This window comes from Rhyacophila brunnea, unplaced genomic scaffold (assembly GCF_057557595.1).
Source record: "Rhyacophila brunnea isolate RB1 unplaced genomic scaffold, BYU_Rbru_1.0 scaffold_4, whole genome shotgun sequence".
NCBI classification, from domain to species: Eukaryota; Metazoa; Arthropoda; class Insecta; order Trichoptera; family Rhyacophilidae; genus Rhyacophila; species Rhyacophila brunnea.
This window is the reverse complement of record NW_028233068.1, coordinates 45915140-45937290: the sequence shown is the minus strand read 5'-3', so window position 1 is coordinate 45937290 and position 22151 is coordinate 45915140. Positions and strand designations below refer to the sequence as shown.

At 32.5% G+C, this 22151-nt stretch overlaps 2 protein-coding genes across 6 annotated transcripts in view; one reads left to right on the top strand and one right to left on the bottom strand.

Moving 5' to 3' along the window:
• The first annotated feature begins 3074 nt into the window (after nucleotides 1–3074).
• On the top strand, nucleotides 3075–16184 carry LOC147067441 (C4b-binding protein-like). The gene is made up of 8 exons (XM_085953971.1): nucleotides 3075–3331; nucleotides 4581–4742; nucleotides 5133–5297; nucleotides 7959–8078; nucleotides 8728–8898; nucleotides 13070–13234; nucleotides 14650–14808; nucleotides 15472–16184. Exons 1-8 carry the CDS (start codon nucleotides 3253–3255, stop codon nucleotides 15744–15746), a joined length of 1296 nt encoding a protein of 431 aa, XP_085810097.1. The 5' UTR covers nucleotides 3075–3252; the 3' UTR covers nucleotides 15747–16184.
• Nucleotides 16185–16212: 28 nt separating this feature from the next.
• The window catches only part of LOC147067440 (latrophilin Cirl-like), a 447605-nt gene continuing 441666 nt past the window's right edge, over nucleotides 16213–22151 (bottom strand). For 4 of the 5 annotated variants that reach the window (XM_085953964.1, XM_085953968.1, XM_085953966.1 and 1 more), the window contains one exon: nucleotides 16213–21058. In XM_085953964.1, the coding sequence (XP_085810090.1) occupies nucleotides 20375–21058 (684 nt within the window). In that variant the 3' untranslated portion in view covers nucleotides 16213–20374. The remainder of the gene's footprint in view (nucleotides 21059–22151) is intronic. The other variant, XM_085953970.1, reaches the window with a different exon arrangement.

Genomic DNA, 22151 nt, shown 5'->3' with positions numbered 1-22151 from the left:
AATATTATCTAATCAAGCTAAACATTCAAAATGTTTCATTGTTTAAAAATAGGTTACAATAAACCGTTTTTCTACCTACCCTGTTACGAAGTTTCAGTTTGCGAATTCTCTCAGAAACGTTGACAACTCTGTGAATAATTCAGTTAGAAAAGAGTTTTTTGAGATTCTTGGGTAAGTCTAATTTGAAAATTGCATTAATATCTCAAGTTTTTCTACTCAGATATTTTAATAAACATCTTTACGAGATGTCTCCATATTTTCTCTGACGTTATTTAATTTTACTAGTAGAGTATCCTCCACGTAATCTTGCCATTGTACACAGTGACAAGGATTTGTGTGTATACGCAACCGTATAATTGTATTAGTAAAAGCCAGGCACTTGATTGGTTTAATCATGTACGCCGTATAATTGTATTAGTAAATTCCAAGCACTTGATTGGTTTACTCACATTTTAATTCAAAAAAAATTATTCTAAATGGCAAAGTTACGTGGAGGATACTCTACCTACCATATTGGCAAACCTAGTGATAACATAACACTCAATGCTGAAATCATCATCGCAATCATATTATTCACATAACAATATGAATGTTTGTTTATCAACATCGTACTAGCAGATGAATAAGTACCTAATTAAATTTGTACACTGATTATATTTTTCCACTACCTTTTTCCGGAAGTGGCAAGTTGTATTATTTGTAATCAGAGTTAGAAATGGAACCGGAACCGAACCCTTTAACCAATGGCAGCCAGCGGTCTTTAGAATAGCATTTTGTGCAATAATAATTTACTTTCAGTAAAAAGAAAATAGTTTAGGTGTAAAATGGTCGAAACGTCTAACTTGCTCAGATAGCGAATTAAATTTTTCATGGCTTATTCTATTTCTGAAAAAAGATTTTGATTAGAAAAACACTTTTCAGGGATGTTACCGGAATTCTATCATGTGGATTATTTATAATTTATCTAAAAATAAATACAGTAGAATCAATATTGTATTTAGTACTAGCTGAAGTACCCGGCTTCGCACAGGGTCGCTTTGTGGTTATATTTATCTTAGATATTTAAAAAATAATAAGAGGTAATTATTTTTTTAATATTAAAATATCTGTGTAATACAATATGGCAATATGAAAATAATTCTAATAGGAGTAAAGGTCAAATAAAAGAACACTAAATTAAAATCGAATCCAAAATATGGAAACGTTATTAGAGAATGAAGATGTAGTAAAAAACTCACAATTGGATGGAACAAACAAACAACAAACTTTGTATTTTATTTAATACTAATTTAGAAACCTTTGCAGGTGTGCGCACAACAACTGACAAAAGTTTCATCGCAATCGGATGAATGGTATAGGAACGCATATGAATAGAAGAGGAAGATGATTGTACTAATTCAGAAACCTTCGCGAGCGTGAGCCCAACACTTGATCAAAATTTCATTGCAATCGGATGAATGGTATAGGAACGCATACAAATAAAAGAAGAAGAAGATGGTTGTAATAATTCAGAAACCTTCGCGGGCGTACGCACAACAACCAGTCAAAATTTCATCGCAATCGGATGAATGGTATAAGAACGCATACGAATAGAAGAAGATAGAATAGAAGAAAAAGAAGAAGAAAATGCTTGTATCAATTTACAAACCTTTGCGGGCGTGAAAACAACACTTGATCAAAATTTCATTGCAATCGGATGAATGGTATAGGAACGCATACGAATAGAAGATAGAATAAAAGAAGATAGAATAGAAGAAGAAGAAGATGGTTGTACTAATTCAGAAACATTCGCGGGTGTTGTATTTGTTGTAGTATTCCCGTTGAGTTTTTTTTACTATATTATGGAATATATTTGAGGGGCTTAGAAACAAAAATGGCAGTTTCCATTTTAGTAAAATGTTGGCAAGTCATTAAAAATGTCATATCTTTCTTATAGTTACAATTATTTCTGAAAAAAATATTTTTATATATTATTTGTACTTATACTAATAATATAACATTTCATAATAACTTTTTTTAGAAATTATACCTATACAAGAGAAATAAAATGTTTTTCAAAAATAGGAACTGGCTTTCTAGACCATTTAATTTATACATAATTCTTAATAGCTAGTTCAGTCGCCGTACTAAACTGTTGTAAAAATGCTACACAAAATGCCATAACAGAAACATAGACCACCGTTTAAGTGCTTTTTTCCTGACTTTAGTATAATCCATGCAAACTGAAAATTGTAGTTTGGCCGGAATCACTCCTCTTAAGCGCATGTATGACGTATGAGGGACATCAATATGTACGGTTCACAATAATGCTACATGTTCTACTTCGCGAAGTGAGTGATACACAATAATAATATATAAATAATAATGACAAATCGAGCGATGTCTTAAAAATGCAGGTAGTGCATTGCACTTGGATGGTATTAGAGGAGCCGCCATTGCCTGTAACCTCTTAATTATTTTGAAACTGAAGCCCTTAAACTGATTCGAACGCCCTTACAATAATGCTGTGGTTCTTTATTTTTTTTAATTTTGTTCAATATTAAAATTTTTTGAACATACATAATTTGAATATAAACCTACTAGAAAAAATCTTTGAATAAATAATAAAGAATGTCACACTCTCAAATCCTGTGAAATAGTTTGTCGAATAAAAAAAACAGTTTATTCTATAATTTTTTTGGCCATCATACGTCATTCTAAAAAATATAAAATATTGTGTAGGTACTTTTACTAAGTAATACCTACAAATTGTGGTGTCCATATGATCCACTTGGTAAGGACATCTTCTATTCTTTGAGTTTTGAAGTTTAAATAAAGTATTCATAATATACCTATAACTAAATAATTAGCTATAAATTAATTAAAAAAAACCGGAGTCGGGGTTCCGTTTTTGATTTGATGAAACTGAATCCCAGGAACCAAACCTTTAAAATAATTGGGGATTCCAAGAGCTCTGTTTGTAATATAAAATTCCCAAACTAATTATGTTTTTTTCTAATTCTACGTGACTATCAGTTATTTCGTAATTCCGCGCGTAAACATGTATTGTTTTGTTATCCTAATGAATATTTTATATTGTAGTGAAGCAGATATAAAATAATCACCACGTCATATCATAAATGAAATATTTTGTACAGAAATAAACGGGAAACAATATAAAAATAAAATTATTTGCACGAAATAGTTGGAGCATTTCAATTCAGTCCATTAGCGTGCAGATGAATTTTAACAATCCAACATATTTATTATAAAATGACGAATATCTCAGTGTTAAGTTGTTTTTTGGTTCCTGTATTTTATGTGTTTTTTATCAGTATAGGAAAAGCTTGTGGTAAGTTTTCATTTATTTTTATCATTCATTAATAAATTAGTCATTCATACAAGGGTAGGGTGTAGACTGCAACGTGATATGAAGGTTACATGTAAATTGTACGTAGAACATTTCACCGTTGCACAATTCGCCGTGAGCTTTCTTATCAGAAAGATAATCCATAGCTGATTTTGGCAAAATTCAAGAATGAAAACCTAACCTAACCTAACAAATAATCCAGTATATCGGCTATTTTCAAAATTAGTTTGCTGCTGGCTTTCTGTAAAGTGTAAACCGACAAGAACCATGCTTTATTTAGACATGAATTTTAGGTCAGTACTATACGACTCAAAGAGGTAGCACAGTCTTTAATATACGGCCAAGTGTGATACGGCGAACTGACTACGTACAAGTTTCTGGACACGGATATAAATGCTTAAGTTTGATATAAACAAAAAAAAATAAGTACATAGTAAAATGGCAAGTACATTTCCACAGCTCGTGGAGAATCCAAATTTATAATTTATTGCATTTCCCACATCTTATTCTGTTGAATCTAGATTTAGTCTGGCTAATCATCTGCTTTAAAAAACTTATAACCGTCTTGATATCATGAATAGAGGTGATTATCATTTGTCACATTGCAAGCAGACATTAAAAAACTTTCTAGTTTGCATGAGTCACAACGATCAAACTAAATAAAGTAAACGCTAATTTATTACAATATAGTTAAATGTCCATTTTGCAATTTAATGGTAAACGATGCAATATATAACAGTTATTTGGGAACAGAAAGATATTAAGCTCAAAAGGGGGCCATAGGTCAAAAAAGGTTGAGAAATTCTATAAAAAAAATTTTAGAATTGTAACACTCGGGGTGTTTTTATTTATACCCTGGTAAATTTATCGCAGAACATAGGCATGAAGCGTGACACAATTGAATCTGCAATGCGCAAGACTTGCAGTTTATTTAATCATTAACCGGAGTCACCTCTTTTCCAGCTTTACTTTCATATGTTTAGCGTCTATATTCAAAGGGGAAGGTTTTATTTAACATCACGAGAATAATGGGTTACCAAATTGATACCTGTTCAAGTCGATCTATAGTTATTCCACAATCCATAATAATTACATTCATTTAATTCTGAGTTTAACATATAACCATAATATTATATTATATGAATATGATAATGCAATATAACATATATAACTATAAGTATATTAATCATTATAACGTTATTAAAATATTGTTTGTCTGCTATTTTGACAGGTAGTTCAAGCAAATGCAAACCGCCTGTACTCAAACATGGGATAATGCAAAAGATTGACCGATATGTACAATTCGAATGCATGTCAGGTTATTACCTATTAGGCTCTTCGTATTCAATATGTGTTGATGGTAAATGGAATCCTGAATTGCCAGTATGCATTAGTAAGTATTTAATGTTTTTAAATGTCAATTTTATGACCGATATATTTTAGATGAAGACAAATCTTTACTACGTAGCCTATAACTGAGCTGATAAGATTCCATGTCTTTTTGGTCCTTTTGTACAGAGTGGAGGTCTCAACACTTAACATTGGAATCTTTTGAAATATATGTATGTAAATGGTATACGGACGGACGCTCTGTATCAACTTCTGCATCATTTCATTCAAACGAAGATTTCAGGTAAACATGGCAGAAGAAGAACATGATAGTTGAAAGAGAGACTGGTATGAACACATCAGAGCAGCGACAGACAGGAAACGTTACCGGTCATCATAGGCTATTGTATTCTCAAAAGAAATTCTATTGTACAATATCAAATCATGTTTCCAGAATCCGGTTGCGATCAACTACCTTCACTTGAAAATGGGCGGAATATCTATATACTATCTGATGCACGTGTATTATTTATTTGCAACCCCGATTACACTCTCCGAGGACCGGAGGCTGCTTACTGTGACGGAAGTAAATGGAATGATGAGCCACCCACTTGTTTAAGTAAGATCTTCTCACGAAGAGGTTTCTTCGTGAGATTTTTGTTTTACGAGAAATAGATGTTAGTCACTTGCTCAACCTATTAGGTCCATACTCTGGGTTTAGACCCATTGAAAAACAACATGTGAATTTCTGCCAGACCTGGGATTTGAACCCGGGACTCAGGACATTATAAGCCTGACGCGTAGCTGCTTGGCCATTGTGGGCAGCACACACAACTACTAGATGAGGCAAGTAAATGTAGATAATCTGGATGAGGAGGGTGGGTGCAGAAACTTCAACAATATAAAATAAATATAGTGACGTAATAAGGGGTGTGCGAGCGGGGCAGCCGTAGGTGGTTTTGTTGAATGTGTAACAGAAAAGCTCAACCTAAAATACCTGCTGTAAGTACCTGTGACTGCCTACTGCAGCTCGCCATCGGACCCCAGCGATGACGCACTACATCAAGTTCGTATTTATATACACTTTTATTGTCATAATATTGTGTGGACGCTGTGATATTGCAATGACGTACGTTTAATCCTAGTTAAAAGGAGAAGACGACAATATATTGTCTGAGACACATTCTGCAGTTTTTTGGATTGGACAACCTGGAGAGACTGGTGGTTTTGGGTGGCCTCCAGGGAAGGCGAAGCAGAGGAAGAGGGTCTGCCAAGTGAAGGAGCACCATTCATTCTGCCCTGAGAGAAGCGGAAGATCGAGAAGGATGGAAAGTCTTGGTCGCTCAAAGGATGGCAAAATTAAAAAGTGGTCATGATCCTCAGCCATGAGGGTACGACCAAGAGAAAAGGAGAAAAAAAGTTTGCGATTCCGGCATTACTTTTAACTAAATTAATAATTGAACTTACATTAGGTTATTTTAAAATATTTCAGATATATCAATACTTACTATAAAAAAATCTTTTCTAGTAGGTTGTAGTTTTATAATATCTGAGGTGTTTTCAAATTATGTATGGCTATTTGGTTTTTACATACACAAACATGTCACAGAGACCATATAACTGATGATGAAGAAAAGCTTGTATTCACTAGAGGACAAAATGCCCCTCAACATGACACGCAACACAGAATTTACGTGACGCAGCAACGTTGCACACAACATAGTGTGGAACTTCTACGAGACCTGGAACATGTTGCATGCTGTCGTTTTGCAAGCAAGCGCACAAGCCACGCGTCAGATGTTGGCGAGTGTAGACGGGTGCGCAACATGAGTCACTTGAATATCCACTCTTCTTTCTCTTTGTAGTAAGTAGTTCCGCACCCACCACCTTTTCTTTCGCTTACGTTTCGATAAACTACTCGTTAGAATACATATGTGCGCAGCACTGACCAACACAACCTCCTCGAGCAACTGATGTGAGTCACAGTGTGCACAAGCAAAATGTTCCGCGACATTGTTTCTGAGACATCTATGTAGATGTTGAACGTCATGTCCCGAGACATGTTGCTCCATTTGTCCCCAAGTGAATACATGGCTTAACTATGCGAGTATGCCAAGATCCCTAGTGGAAATGAAGATGGGATGGATAAGTGATGATGAGAATTGCGTGCAAAGTTAATTGTCATACATTGATGACAACAATGTTGAGAATTATGATAATGGAAAGCAAAACAAATAACTTCACTTCAGTCACATGTGCTCGGTACACATAAACTTTTTTTTCATTAATTAACTAAACGGTTTTTAAGTTATAAAATAGGTAGTTGACACAACTCATTATTGCATTATATTGTCTGTCATTATGGTATGTTTGCTACTAATCATTGATTTCAGGTCTTCGATCAATTCCTTGTATTTAGATTCCTTGCACATACATGTTTACATTATGTTGGTAGAATTTTATTGATTCAAGATTATTTAAAAAAAATTGAGTTGTCTTAGTTATCGTGTCCGGAAACTTGTACGTATGCAGTTCGCCGTATCACACTTCACCGTGAAATATTGTATCGGAAATATATGGCCGTATATTAAAGACCGTCCAACCTCTTTGGGTCGTATAGTATTGACATAACATTCATGTCTAAATAAAATACGGTTCTTGTCGGTTTACAGGAAGCCAGCAGCGAACAAATTTTGAAAATAGCCAATATACTGGATTATTTGTTAGGTTAGGTTAGCTTGGGTTAGGATAGGTTAGGTTATGTTAGGTTAGGTTTTCATTCTTGAATTCATGATTTTTGCCAAAATCAGCCATGAAAATTAAATTAATGTTCATATTGAATCTAATAAAATTGGAGACCGTATAGTATACAGTCATCTCTTTCTGATAAGAAAGCTCACGGCGAACTGTGCTACGGTGAAACGTTTTACGTACAAATTACATGTAACCCTTAGTTTTAGGGCAATGATATAATATGCAGTCATATTTATGTAAATATGTGGGTTTATGGGTTATGTATGACTTAGAATGAGAATTTATGGAATGTTGTTTAGACATTTTTCAATTTCAAGAAATGTATAACGCACATGTCCACTTATAGGTATAATAGTATAATATAAAAAATTTAACTGTTATTATGGCTAAGATATTTTGTTACAGTTGTTTCAATAAATCCTTGAAAGATTTTAGTGTATAAATTATGTACTTACTAGATTTATAGATGGCAGATTGAATATCAATTGAAATATAATTTTATTTCAATTATTTATTTTATTTTTAGTAACCAAGCAGGAAGAAGAATCAACAACAATGTCAGATTTAGACTTATATTTCATGAAAATACAATTGTTAAAGGAAGAGAAGATTATGTGGGAATCTACTACATCTCAGATTACTGAATGTAAGTAAATTTTTCTTTTGGGACTATTGAATTAGATTAATTAATGAAAGTTTCTATGCAGCGAAATATGCAACATAGTACATATGTAATTACATATTATGAGCTAAAATAATGGTAAATACATCTCATTTACTTTTTTTTGATAATGTGACACGTAAAGGAAGTCTTGTGACTGTAGTACTCATGCCGTTATGTGAATACTGCAAGCATTGTAGTTCTCCAAATCACCATGATTTTATTTTTGACGTTTACACATGCATGGATTTACGTATTGTCGCAACCATAACGATAAAATAAAAATATAAGCACGTAGTATCATGCATGTTTTAATATCGCATAATTAGCCTGCCAAATAGCATCATACAATGATAACAACGTATCTCGCTTACGCTTGAAGAATCAGATTGGCGAGACAGCTAGTACTTTTGCGTGTAAACAATTATTACCGCGATAGTTTAATTTATACACTATTGGTGCCAGTAATTCCATGCACGTGTACATGCCATATTAGATTTAGTCAATATTAAGTTTTATTTTGTTTTTAAAATGGTATTTAATAATACAGATTTATATAATAAAGAATGTTACATTCTCAATTCTTGTGAATTATTCGTTAAGATATCTACTATTTTGTATTTCTTTACACAAGTGCACCCGAAGAGAAACTGTTTCCGACCTGATTTTTTACATGGAGATGTCAGATTAAGAAATAAAGGTCAAACAGCTCGCTTCATTTGCTGGGAAGGATTTGAACTTCTAGGAAATAGGAATTCATTTTGTGTAGCCGGGAAATGGAGTTCTGCAACTCCGTTCTGCATAAGTGAGTATTACTGTGCTATTAAAAATCAAAGATAGATAATTACTTATGGGAGAAAAGACTTCATTCTTGCACTTTTCATACAATTATAAGGCATATACACATGTATGGATTTACCGCCAGCAGTGGCGTGTAAATAAAATTCTTGCGCCAATCTCATTTACAAGACAAGTGTGAGCGAGACACGTTTGTGGATGTTGCGTGCTATGTTTTATGTGCTGCACGTAGTGGCGGCTCTAGCATCTTTTAGTAAGTGGGGTCAGATGGCGTGAAATATCTAATAAGTACCTACCTAATCAATATTAATCAAAGCGTAGAAAACATATCTTTTGTAGCTATTACCTTCATCTTCATATGCCTCCTGCGTTCGAAAGAATCTTATTGCTACAAGGAAAACAAAATAGTCTTTTCAAGGATACACTCGCCGTCAACCATGTTTTTTTGGTAAACCGTTCGGAGTTAAATGCTTTTTTTTGTTTTGATTAGTTCATACACAAAAACTAAATCTGTTGGTGACTGGTTGGTGAGCTCCTAATCGTTTCACTTCGCACGTGCAAAGCGGCCTACAGATGTACATCGCATATAGCATCTCATAATATAAACATTGCTTTGATTTTAAAGGGGCCACCTAATTTGGACCCCAGAAATATCGTTGTATTGTACTATGTAGGTAGAGCCAAAACTCACATAGAGCATTAGGGTTGGGCCAAGAAACAATAATCAAGGATGGGCAAACGGTACAAATAAAATATATAGGTACTTAATTAATTTAATTTAATTAAATTAAAAAAACAAATTAAATTTAATATTCAATTGAATATTGACTATAGAATGATGAGGGGATCGGGGTCTGTCCCTTTGGTATCTTAAGGAAGAGCCGCCCGAGAATTTAATTTTTGTAATAAATTGTTTAATATAATAACATTTAAGGGTATCTTTGTGTAAGACTTGATGTTGTATAGCTAATGTATTTCATTGGCGGCTCGCTGACGGCAAGACCAGAATCTCTCAGTTTCAAAACGTCCGCAACTGAAACCGAATAGACGCAACATGCTAGTCTCCCAGTCTCTCAGTTGCCAGTTACCCATTAAACAGTGGTACCAATATATCCGTAGATTCTATGAAAAATCATATATTCTTACCAAAATTGGTAGCACTGAACATGAAATATCAAGCCAAGACGTCAAAAGTTAAAGATGGGCGAACCGATTTTTAATTTAAAATATGTGGCAGATGTTGAGAAATACTCCTGCCTGTATAATTACAGGTTGCCAGAATATTCCCGTTAAGATATTAGGTACGGAAAAAGCTTAGAATGAAGTAAGAAATACAATGTGTTTTGACAGTTTGAGATTATAGTGGAACTCCGATCTACCGTTCTCGCATGGATCGTTCATTTTTGAAAGTCCCGCCAAACACCCTTAAGGCGAAGTCTTCACTGAGCCTTTTTTAAAGAGGCACCTGGCGGAAAAATACGAAGTTTGCAATTTGAGACATTTTTTTGATAATTTAAAATTTCAACTGTATTAATGAATAAATATGTATCTGAAAACATTAAAAATAAAAATATTTTTTATTTTAAGTCAAAGACAAACTTACAATTGTAAAAAATGTAATAAAATGTGAATTTGTTCTATCGGACCGCACCCTATTATTACATATATTTTATGGTCATATTTATTATTAAAATTTAGTTTATTAAGTTTTCTAAGCATCACCTAAGCGATTTTTGACTAATTCATAGTTTTAATATTTTTTATATCTATTTTAAAAAACATCGATTTTTATAAAAAATATAAATGTGTATAACTTGAAATCCTTTTTATTTTTTAAATTTTAATAATAAATATGACCATAAAATATATGCAATAATAGGGTGCGGTCCGATAGAACAAATTCACATTTTATTACATTTTTTGCAATTGTAAGTTTGTCTTTGACTTAAAATAAAAAATATTTTTATTTTTAATGTTTTCAGATACATATTTATTCATTAATACAGTTGAAATTGTAAATTATCAAAAAAATGTCTCAAATTGCAAGCTTCGTATTTTTCCGCTAGGTGCCTCTTTAAAAAAGGCTCAGTGAAGACTTCGCCTTAAGAACAATGTTAAATAATCCCGCATTAACTGTTCCCCGATTTATCGTTTTCCTCGATCTATCGTCTAAATATTATGGTCCCGTCACAAATATTATTCCGATTGACCGTTATTGTTGAATATTTCTCAATTCGCTTTCGTAGAATTGTTTATGATACATACAGACCTTTCAGCTGCGTCGCTTTGTTTGCACAGGTCGGTTGGCACTCAGGCTTGCCTCGCATCTCATATCACGAAGTCGCAATTAAAATGCACCCTATGAAGAAAACTAGATCTCTAGCTGAGAAACTTATAATAATTCAAGACGTCGAAAAAAATCCAGGAGAAAAACGAGTTTTTTTAAAAAAAAAAATTATACCGCATATATTGTTTTTTAGGGTCCCTTGAAAACCGCAGAATCGGGGTTTCACTGTATTAGGTTGAAGTAGCGCCGTGTGCGAGACATCAGTCACTGGTTAGTTTATGAGTTCCATTACCAACCAGTTCGTCAGATTTTAGTTTCTGCGTGAGCGAATGACCTTAAAATTCACCAAAATGATGTTCCCAATATTCACAAAGAACCATCATAGTGTTCTTAAATAATATAAATACTTAATAATACTTTTGTTAAGGTGTAAAAGCAAAACAATTAGTGTTAAAAAATAATTGGTTTTGTTTTCTTGAACCATACAAAGAGAATCAGGAGTGTATATTTATTCCACTCGGATGGTTTTCTGATAGAAATTTAAAAAAGTGTCCTTTAACTAAACTTAAGCCGTTCATTTTGTGCATGATGCAAAGAGAAGGCAGGGGAAGGAGTCTGGCGGTGGGAGAACCCCACTTATAATATATTTTTATATTCTTTTATTTTCTAGTAACATTATTTAAGTTATACTTCTATCAGACATGTCCGACTTCAAGTAGGCTGTGATAAACTGTCCACAGGGCCGGATTTACAATTGAAGGGCCTCTTGGCTAATGCTTATCGTGGGCCTCAATAATCTAATCTAAAACCATAATATTATGTATATATTTGCTTATGTAGGTAAGTACTGAAAACTATGATATATTTTTTTTTGTAACATGAAACTTCCTCAATATAAGTGATTCACTTAAAAATTTCAAGTGTTACTTATTTTTTGTTGCAGTTGATTTCAATATTTTTTTTTAAATAAAGATACTAATGCACTTTTTTCAGGCTTGGCTGCGGAGGCAGCTGCTTCCTCTGTCCCAATGTTTTTTTCGACCAATTTTTACGGTTGTCCCTTTAGCTTTATGGTGAAGTCCCAACTCAATTCCTATGGGGCAGGGCCTATGGTGTGGTCAACCGAAATTCATCCCGCGATCAACGCTTTGGACATGCCTGCTCTATATTATAATTAAAAAATACATATGAAAAAAAAAATCAGTGTGTGTATTTATGTACGCGCATTAGAACTTATACTTCTTTGGCGTAACAAAACAAAAACAAGACTTGTGATAACCTAGATTCTTCGACTAGCTCTTAATTATCTTGTTAATTACACACTCAAGAAAAAAGACCGCTTATTGGAACGCCGTTGGTTTATTTCTATACACTTTAACTTATATTACTAAATTATATAATTATTTATCGTTGTTTTTATTTTTAAAGTAACAACTGCCACTATGACGTTTAATAGTTTGTTTACGTAAGGAATTGTAAATGGCTGACAATAATAAATTCGCTGCCTAGGCAATGGAACAATTCTAAACTATAATATTATAAAGTATAATCGTCACGATTGGAGCATCATACTGTGGCGTAATGGTAGTGCGTTTGGCTGATAACCGAACAACCGGTGGTTCGAATCCAATCGAGTGCGTTTATTTTTGTGTGAAAAAATAAATTATGTGCTACATGTCACACACCAAAAATACACTCTGATCTGATTTTCCAAACGCGTCTAAAGAAGTATAACTTCAAAAATTAAATAAAATTCCGGTATTCCAACGATTTCAAGATGAAGAAATAAACGAGATTGTCCCTAGTTAGGATACAGAATATTAGTGTATTTAGTGTGTTTTCTAGTACACATAATTTCAATTGCTACAATAAAATATAAATATTTCTTTAGAGCCTGGGTGTGATCGTTTGCCATTGGTAGAAAACGGAGTGGAGTTATTTACAAAAAGGGATGCACTCGTCTACTTTATGTGCAAGCCCGGTTACCAAATCAATGAAGACAAAACAATTCACTGTGATGGCAGCAATTGGAATGACACCATACCTACATGCATAGGTCAGTGACTGTTAAAAAATAATGATACTTTACTTTATATGGCTTATATGTGTGACATTCAATCTGATTTACAGCAACTAGCAGTTAACTTTATATGTATATATAACAGTGGTGAAGGGTGACTTTTATAAATAGGTAGGCAATGGAGATCGGAGAAAAAGAGCACACTTGTCAGGTATATCTACGGGACCTAAGAAGATAATATGATATTACTACTGATGAATATGTAGGTACACACTAATGACAATGACACACATAATTCGATGAAATTTCAATAGCTCACTGACGATATAAAATTGAGCGATGAGTTTAAATTATGTATTTTCCTAAACATTTCTACGCAACAAAAATCATTAGATAGAATTAATTTTTATTTTTAAAAATAATCTATATTTATGTGATTGAATCCCATATAAATTTTTTTTTTTAAATTATCTTATTATTATTTGAATAAAGCTGCAGTCATCGACAATAGTACTCTCAAAGATTTTAGGTTTCACTGTCAACACTCACCAAATTCTATACATCTCGCCAGACAGACCTGATGTCATGTGACCTGACGGTCATACAAAACAGATCCGGAAATCCTTCTAAAGGAATCGCTAATTCAATAGTTGAGGACATATGGGCGCTTGTTACTTATTTTTTATTTATTCTAAATTTAGAATTATTATTACAGAATTATTCTGACGATAGATGGCTCTCAATTTTATTTGTATTATTATTAATTTATAATATTTAATAGTTAAATATTCTGATGATAGTTCCCACACATTTATTTCTTTTAAATTAAATACTAAAAGATCTATTTTTCTTAGAAGGTAGGCTTTAAATAATCGCCTAGTATGGAGTCTTCGCCACTGATGTGTAGTGAGAGTGGCGAATAGTAAATTACTATTCTCAATATTCAGTTCAGAGATCGAAATGGGGGGCGGGGGCCTGATATAATGTAATAATTTGTGATAAGGGGTATTTGCAGAAAATGTGGAAAATAAAAAATGGTAAAAACAATACTTAGTTGCCAAGAAATTATTTTTTTAACAAATGAGGGAGGGGTTAACATGTAATACAATTTAGACAAGAGGGAAGAGAATATTGCTATAAATAAACATAATTTCAACTTTTTCAATTCAATTTCTTCAATTTTTCATATAATCAACCTCAGAAAATAATTATTATTGTAATGAGTGGGACTTGATTGAACCCATATGCATCGTAATTTTGGTGATGATTTTTATCACGTGGAACTTTCCATTCAGGACACATCCAGTACAATATTTTTTCTAAGGTGTTTCCCAAGTAGTTCCAAACATGTATGTTCAATATAAAATGTCACATGCTTAAATTTTGTGTATTATGTATTCATTTGATAAAAAAAATATCTATTAATCTATTTGATATTTTTTATATAAAAGGGGAATGCGCAATGCCATCTATTGCTAATGGAACAGCCAGGTCTACAAATCAAGGTCGTCTCGTTCGATTCAGATGCCTAAAAGGATTCAAACTCGTCGGCAATAAGTATTCCACGTGCTTGACTGGCCAATGGGATGAGGCTTTTCCCTCATGCATCAGTAAGTACATAACTACAACAATATAAGTATGTTGTCTTTTCTCAGTGTATTATATCACAAACCTCTTCAGTGACCGCGCCAAGCATTAAGCCAGTAATCCCTAACGCGGTCAGTCACAAAAGAACCCGAAATCTTATTGCCCTGACACTGAGCATGGTGCTGGAGAAGCTATTGCACACTGAACAGAGATACACACAGCCAAGTCCTATCGATTAATCAATTTGAATACACAAGAGGCAAGTCAGCTGAAAATGCCACAAGAAAAGTCGTTACATACCATTGCTATGAATTCTAAATAATAATTCCCCATTCTTGAAAAAATACAACCTAGTGGTCTTCCTGGAAATTGTCAATGCATTTAACAGCGTTTCCTGGGTTCTTATTCTTTAGAAGTTACATCTCAAGAACCAACCGGGAAACTTGTTTGCGGCTAACGAGGGTTGTTTCACTGACAGATTGATCGAATTTTGGGTTGGAAACGCTACTGTAGAGCGACGTACCAGCATTTTGTCCCAGTGGTTTAATTGTGACTGATACAATTTATTTAAGAATTTTTGTCAATTTTAATAATCAGAAACAATTATGGCGTGAGATTTATTTTGAGTCTGAAGGATTACCAGTCTCTCTAACCTAATTTTTTAAATTTTTATTCTATCGCTGCAGGCAAGATGGATCCGGTCGTGATAACCACAGAATCGCAGCCACCTTTTCATGAAACAGTTAACGAATTAATCAACAGTGATATTGAATATACTTCTCAGACAACAGAGTTATATACCTCCGATCCTATGGAAAATGTCAAACCAGAGCCAGACGAGTCTTACCAATATATTCCAGAACCATCAGATGAATTTATATACTTGGTTGAGGATGATGGAGCAACTTCTAAATATAATTTGGATAAAATGAAAAAGTACTGGATTCGTAATATTATGTAAGGCAACATAATCATGGTAAAATAATATTAAAAGAAGAAGAAAGAAGAAGATTTACCCGTGAATATGCGCGAATGCAATTTCTTAGGCAAGGCTAATGCGATTATTGTTACGGTTGCTATTGTTGGCTATTTTTATCGATCGCTTTCTCCTTGATCGACTATATATATTGTTGCATGGGAATACTATCAAACGTCACGGGTAATGTAGCATGTTTATAACAAAATTATTTTTGATTATAGATCGCCAATTTGTCCAAGATTTTGTAATAGTATTTTATGAATTATTACAATGTGAATGAACAACCAGCTTTTGGTAATCTATAATATTCTTTTTGATTACTTATCTTGATTGATAAGCCATACAATATAATCCAAATTAACCATTCCATAAACCTAACTTTATGTCTAGTAATCTTCTTCAATAACCTTGAATGAAAGGAACAAATAAATAAGAAATAAAAAAATAATAATTGTCAAGTAGTTTTTATTCATTTAAAAATCGGGATTTTTCCAATTCTAAAGCATTTTTTTAATATTTACTACATTATTTTATACTTTAAAGTCTTTCCATATACAATTGATTCAAGACGGATTTCTTAAATAGAATAGATACACACGGGAACCGCCTTTGGGAGATGCTTTCTGATATGTGGTCTCCCCTAGTCTCGGACAGTGATTATGGCAACACTCAATATGTAACAATAATTAATAGTACAGCATCACACTTTGTATAATAATCAAGATTTTGATAGTCGTGTAGATTAGATTGGTTTAAATGTGCCTAATTAAATTCATCCTAGATATAATTGAGAAAAATATATTTTCAATTTATGTACATTGTGTGAATAATAAATATTATTTACATACAGTACTTGCAATTAATTTCTTCATATTCATAAATAAGGCCAATAATTTAAAAAAACTGAGATCTATCAAACCAACGAAAAAGTAATTTTGTTTGGTAATAATATTATGAGTATGAATTAATAATCAAATGAAAATGTTGGATTAAAGACATGTGCGCCATAATCACCGAACCTCAATGCCTTTTGGGCACTTTTCATACTCTAATTATTATTTTCACATTTTCACTTATGTTTACATCTTTATACAAATTATTTCTTTTAAATGATTGTTCCGAGTGCTCAAAAATGACTTCCCAAATATAAAAATCAGTAATATAAAACAAATCAAATAGAGTTACTGTCATAAAAAAATATGATTTTAAATCATGGATAAAAAAAAAACAATTATAAAGCCATGTCAAAAACTTTTCACAATTGCAGATGTTCAGGTTTTAGTTTGTTTTTGTATGCCCATATGGTATTTGTTTTCCATTGAACAAGAATAAATATTTATCGAGGTGAGATGCATATAATAGAATTATACTAAATACAATAATAGATTTTGAAATATTATTTCAAACCGGTTTCATTATAATTTATATAAGGTGTAATAATGTGTCTTTTTCATAACTAGTCCAACAGTAGAAATTAATAGAGTCCATACATGTGCATGAATTTACTGCCAGCAATAGCATAACAAGAAAATGTACTGTAAACATGTATTATCTTGCAGTTGGCAAGATTGCATGCATGAATCAATGTAGTTCGGAAGCTTCTGAATTATTCACTGTCAGCAGTAAATCCATGCATGTGTAAAGAGAGGATATAAATTTATTTTGACTCACATAGATTTTTATGGCAGTATTTCTCTCTGACATCATTATAAAATAAATCACAAACAAAAGTCTTATTACACAAAAATGTTATTTTAAATGCTATTGCAAGACTAAAAAAAACAATATGACAGTAGAATAATTTATATTATATAGTTATAAAAATATTGCATCACTATATGAAACAAAGTGTAGGTATTCTCATAATAACCGAAACACGACTGTCAGTCAAACCAATAAATAATAGCAAGAGAGCCATTTGAAAATGAAATAAACCTGCCGTTCATAAGGAATCTACAGTAGGTAGTTATAAATAACTCTGTAATGAGGGAAATGAATTAATAAACCTAAGACACATATTGAGAGTTCATTCTATTATACTTTAAAAATAAATAAATATTTTGTAATTTAATTCGCTTCTTTGTGTATATAATCATAAAACATTATATTTCGAGGCATCTGTTATATTTTTAATAAAAGTAGAAATAATGAATATAATGAAGTATGACTATATACTAGAGAAAGTGTCAAATTGTCAAACACCAATAGATTTATCAATTTATAGAGACATACATGTATGGTATTAATTTTTGCTATAAATTGGTATGAAAGTTTAACATTGTTAGAAATCCTATTTTAGTTACACTGCTAAACAATGCTAAGTATTTAAAAAGAACCAATGTGTATCAAAATTGATTAAAAGTTATTCGGTTGACCTCATAGCCTCGACAGATTAACTGGATATTAATCGGCACAGTAACATAATAGTGATTTCTCATGTCAATACAAGCTATTAATGAAATACAGAAATATTAAAAATGTAGCTGGGCCAGATATAAAATCGTCCGAATCTATCTGCCGAATGAGAAGAAATCAGCCAAAATAAAATTGGCAGCTTAACCGAGCGTCAAATGATCACCGAGAACCTCAAATGTCTGCCCTGTTGGCATAAAAAAAATATAATAAATATTAATGTTCTCGAAAAGATGTATGACATTTCTAACATTACAGGAGTATTCTTAATTAAATCACATTTAAAAATCTCTTTCTCTACAAATTGCAATAATAATAATTACACATAATTTTAATAAAAAAAGTATATAATATAGAAATAATAATGTACATGCTCATTATATAAATATACTTCCACTAAACATGTTACAGCTAGGGATCACTATTTTTATCATATTTATTGGAATCCTAAATTTAAATTTAAAAAATCTTAACAGCATACATTTTATATACACTTATTAAATCAATATTTATATAGTTCTTATATTGAGCTGCTAAGGGAGGCTGCGATAATCAAACACTGCCCGATCATATTTGAAAACATCGCGATGAGATAAATATTATATCTGTCAGTTTGGACAGCTTTAAATAGATGTTAAAACATTCAAACAAAGGCATAACTTTAAGATCTCAAATATTATCGAGCAGTGCGGTAAAGGATTCCTCTGTTAAAAATGTTAAAATCAGTTCCAATTAAAATAATTGTAGGTGATACAATAAATAACTAAAACTTTATAGCTGCAGTTCATAAGTAATAATATTAATCTCACAAAAATTACGCATATATTAAAAAATTTTCAAACCATAAATGAAAAACTTTTTTTTAAAAATGATTACAAAACAAATCAATAATTTAGTCTCATAGATAATATCACAATATAGAATATAATAGCTGATTTTTTTTATAAATGTTTTACAGTAGTAGAAATTAATATATTTGTAAACGTTAATATAAAAATCATGACAATTGTAAAAAATAATCTCAACAATATGCACCTATCTATGTATATTGGAACTGACCTCAACACTGCTTTTATATATGGCAAAATATTTTTCCTCATTCATAAATCGGTAATCACTCTATTATATACAGAATAAAAACTAGATCTAATAAATATGGCGAACCCAACAACGAATGATTTCCAAAAAAACATGTTCCAAGTGTCACTTTTTACCCAACTTTGTACACTATTATATTATTATCATAATTATATTTTTTATATATTTACGCTAAGTCATTTCAAATGGCTATTTTTATTCAATTTATTTTTCATATAAATGTAGTCACTATTTTATTTAGTTATATATAAAACACTGATTGTATATAACAAAATATAAACTGCACTTCTGAAATGTAGTCCACTGGCAAAGTCGTACCCTTGAATTCTGTTGAAATAGTTTAAATTCATCTAGTTCATTTCTTTACAGTATTATTCTCTAGACCGGTTAAGCATAGAAAAATAATTTCTATATGTCTTGAAAATGTCACAAATCATGTGTGTATGTAAGGAGCCCTATAGCGACAAAATGGGAATAATTAATTAGTTGCATAAAATATTTATATTTACGATGTAAAAAATAATATGCTTTCCACAGTTGTCATAAATTGATTGTAATATTCGATTCTATTCATGTTCCAAAGTTAATAGTGTCAATGTTTTAATTATTATATTTATTATGAATTATTCTGGGAAAAGAATTCATTCTGAGTCTTTTGAAACATTTGAAATTGTTAAATTTTCGAGAACATGCAAAGGAAAACAGATGTTTTTTTTAATAAATCATACTCAATGGATTTTATGATACTTAATTAAATATTGTCTGGATATATTTCAGAATGACATATTTGCTTAAGCTCCATCACAACTGCATCAAGTTAACACTCATAGATCAATGAAAATCAAGTAATATTACTTCAAAGTCATGAAATCAGTCATTAAATATCCTGCGGGTCGGATAATATCATGCTAAAAAATAAGGGTACAAATTATAACTCACTAAAAAGTCAGCCGAGAATTGAATAGTCATTTTAGTATACTGTACGAATTGTCAATGTTTTTGATGCGAAATTAGGGAAATCCCTGATCCACAACATTGAGGCATAATTCATCACGGGTGTCCCCGTAAATTTGATCATCAAGCGGGCGGGTCGCGTGCCTTCATATGTCGTCACTGTACGCTTGCAGCACATTCCGGGGGTGTTCGCCATGGCAAAGCACGCGGCTGGCCACATCGTTATCTCCGTTGAGAACAGCGGCCAGTGCCCTCTCCTTGGGTCTGTAGCCGTAAACGGGTCGACCCTGCTCCATGTTGACGTTGGCGTGCCTGTCCACATTTCCGTCCCACCGACCGGAGCTGTATTTGCCGTGCGGGGCATGATGATCCAGCGCGACAGGCGAACGGTCGTACCTGTGCCTCTCTCCTGGGCTGTAGGATATCAACGGCCGATGGTCTCCGTAAAATTTAGATGACTGATTTCCATGATGGTGTCCGATAGATCCGACGAGATCGGCCTGCCGGATGCAGCCTTCGGCGCCATGCCCAGAGTTGTCGTCGGACATGTCGGACATCAGCGTGTTGTCGACATTGCGTTCTATCTCTTCGTATACAGGATCGTCGTGAATGTCGCGGTATTGGTCCTCGGAGCCGCGGCGGTGTCGGCTGATCTCAGAGTAGGAATGCGGATGGTAGTGATGTTGACGGGCGGAGTGACGCGGCGCAGTGTCGTGGCGCGAACCAATCTGCTGAGGTATAGGCCGGCAAGCGGCGTCAATGCGGCGCGCGTGGTCCGGATGTTGGAGACTGTTGGACGAGACGGCGCCCTGGTGTTTAGAAGAAGTGCTCTGTGTTAAAAAAAATAATATATTGGTCAAATCTCTGATTCCTCTTAAAATAACTTATCTATCGGTAGCTAACTTTAATAACCAGAGTCGTATATCCACCAAAATAGATTCTAGATCTCTCAAAGAAAAAAAAACATAGGTATTATTGTCAGATTCTTTAGCATTTACATGAATACGATTTTCCATTGTTAATCACATTTTAATAATCATGGAAATGTTCAACAGCTTTTGCTATAGCTTAGGGCTTTCAATTTACAACCTGACATGAGTGACCAATGTATATTGATTTACAGGTACATCCATATTACGTTGATAAAATGAATGATAGTAAAAAAAATATTAGTACGGAATCTGAATTTAAAGTAGGTTGATTTGTAATAGATAATATTATTCTTGTTTGAATAGAGATTACACCTTTCAAAAATACAAAATAATTTACACGCATCATTATCAATTTTAAGGTATATCATGTTATTATAAAAGTAGTTAAAACAGTGCTTGTTCATATGTGTACATAGATTAATAATATAAGACATTGGCTGTAAAAGAAATCATATCACTTAAGAAAACACACACAATATTGAAAATACAAGCCGCCACTAAAAGCTTCTAATGATTATAAAAGTGTTATTTAAATTTAATAACTATTAAAAACTTATTTAGGAGGCACATATAATCAAAGCGCAATCAGAAACCTATAACATCTGGTCGATAACAGATTATCATTACAGTATTAAAAACCAGACTGAATAACACACTTTAAATGAAAAAGCCATTCTCAAAAAATGCAAAAAACTAATTATAAGACAGTTGAAGGAATTGAAATCGAATTGATCCAACAGACAATATATGCCTCCATAAATGAAAAATAATAATGATATAATTAGAATGAGAATATAAATTTAGAAATAATTTGAAGGCAAAAAACAGAGTTAAAGAAGTCAAATCTTCAAAAATAACGAAATATATTCATAAAATATGAAATAACCTACAAAAAAAATTATTTAAATAATGATGATCATCTAGATTCTAGGATCTCTGATATAGAATCATTGATATAATAATATATTAACTGACAACCAGTTAAAGAAGT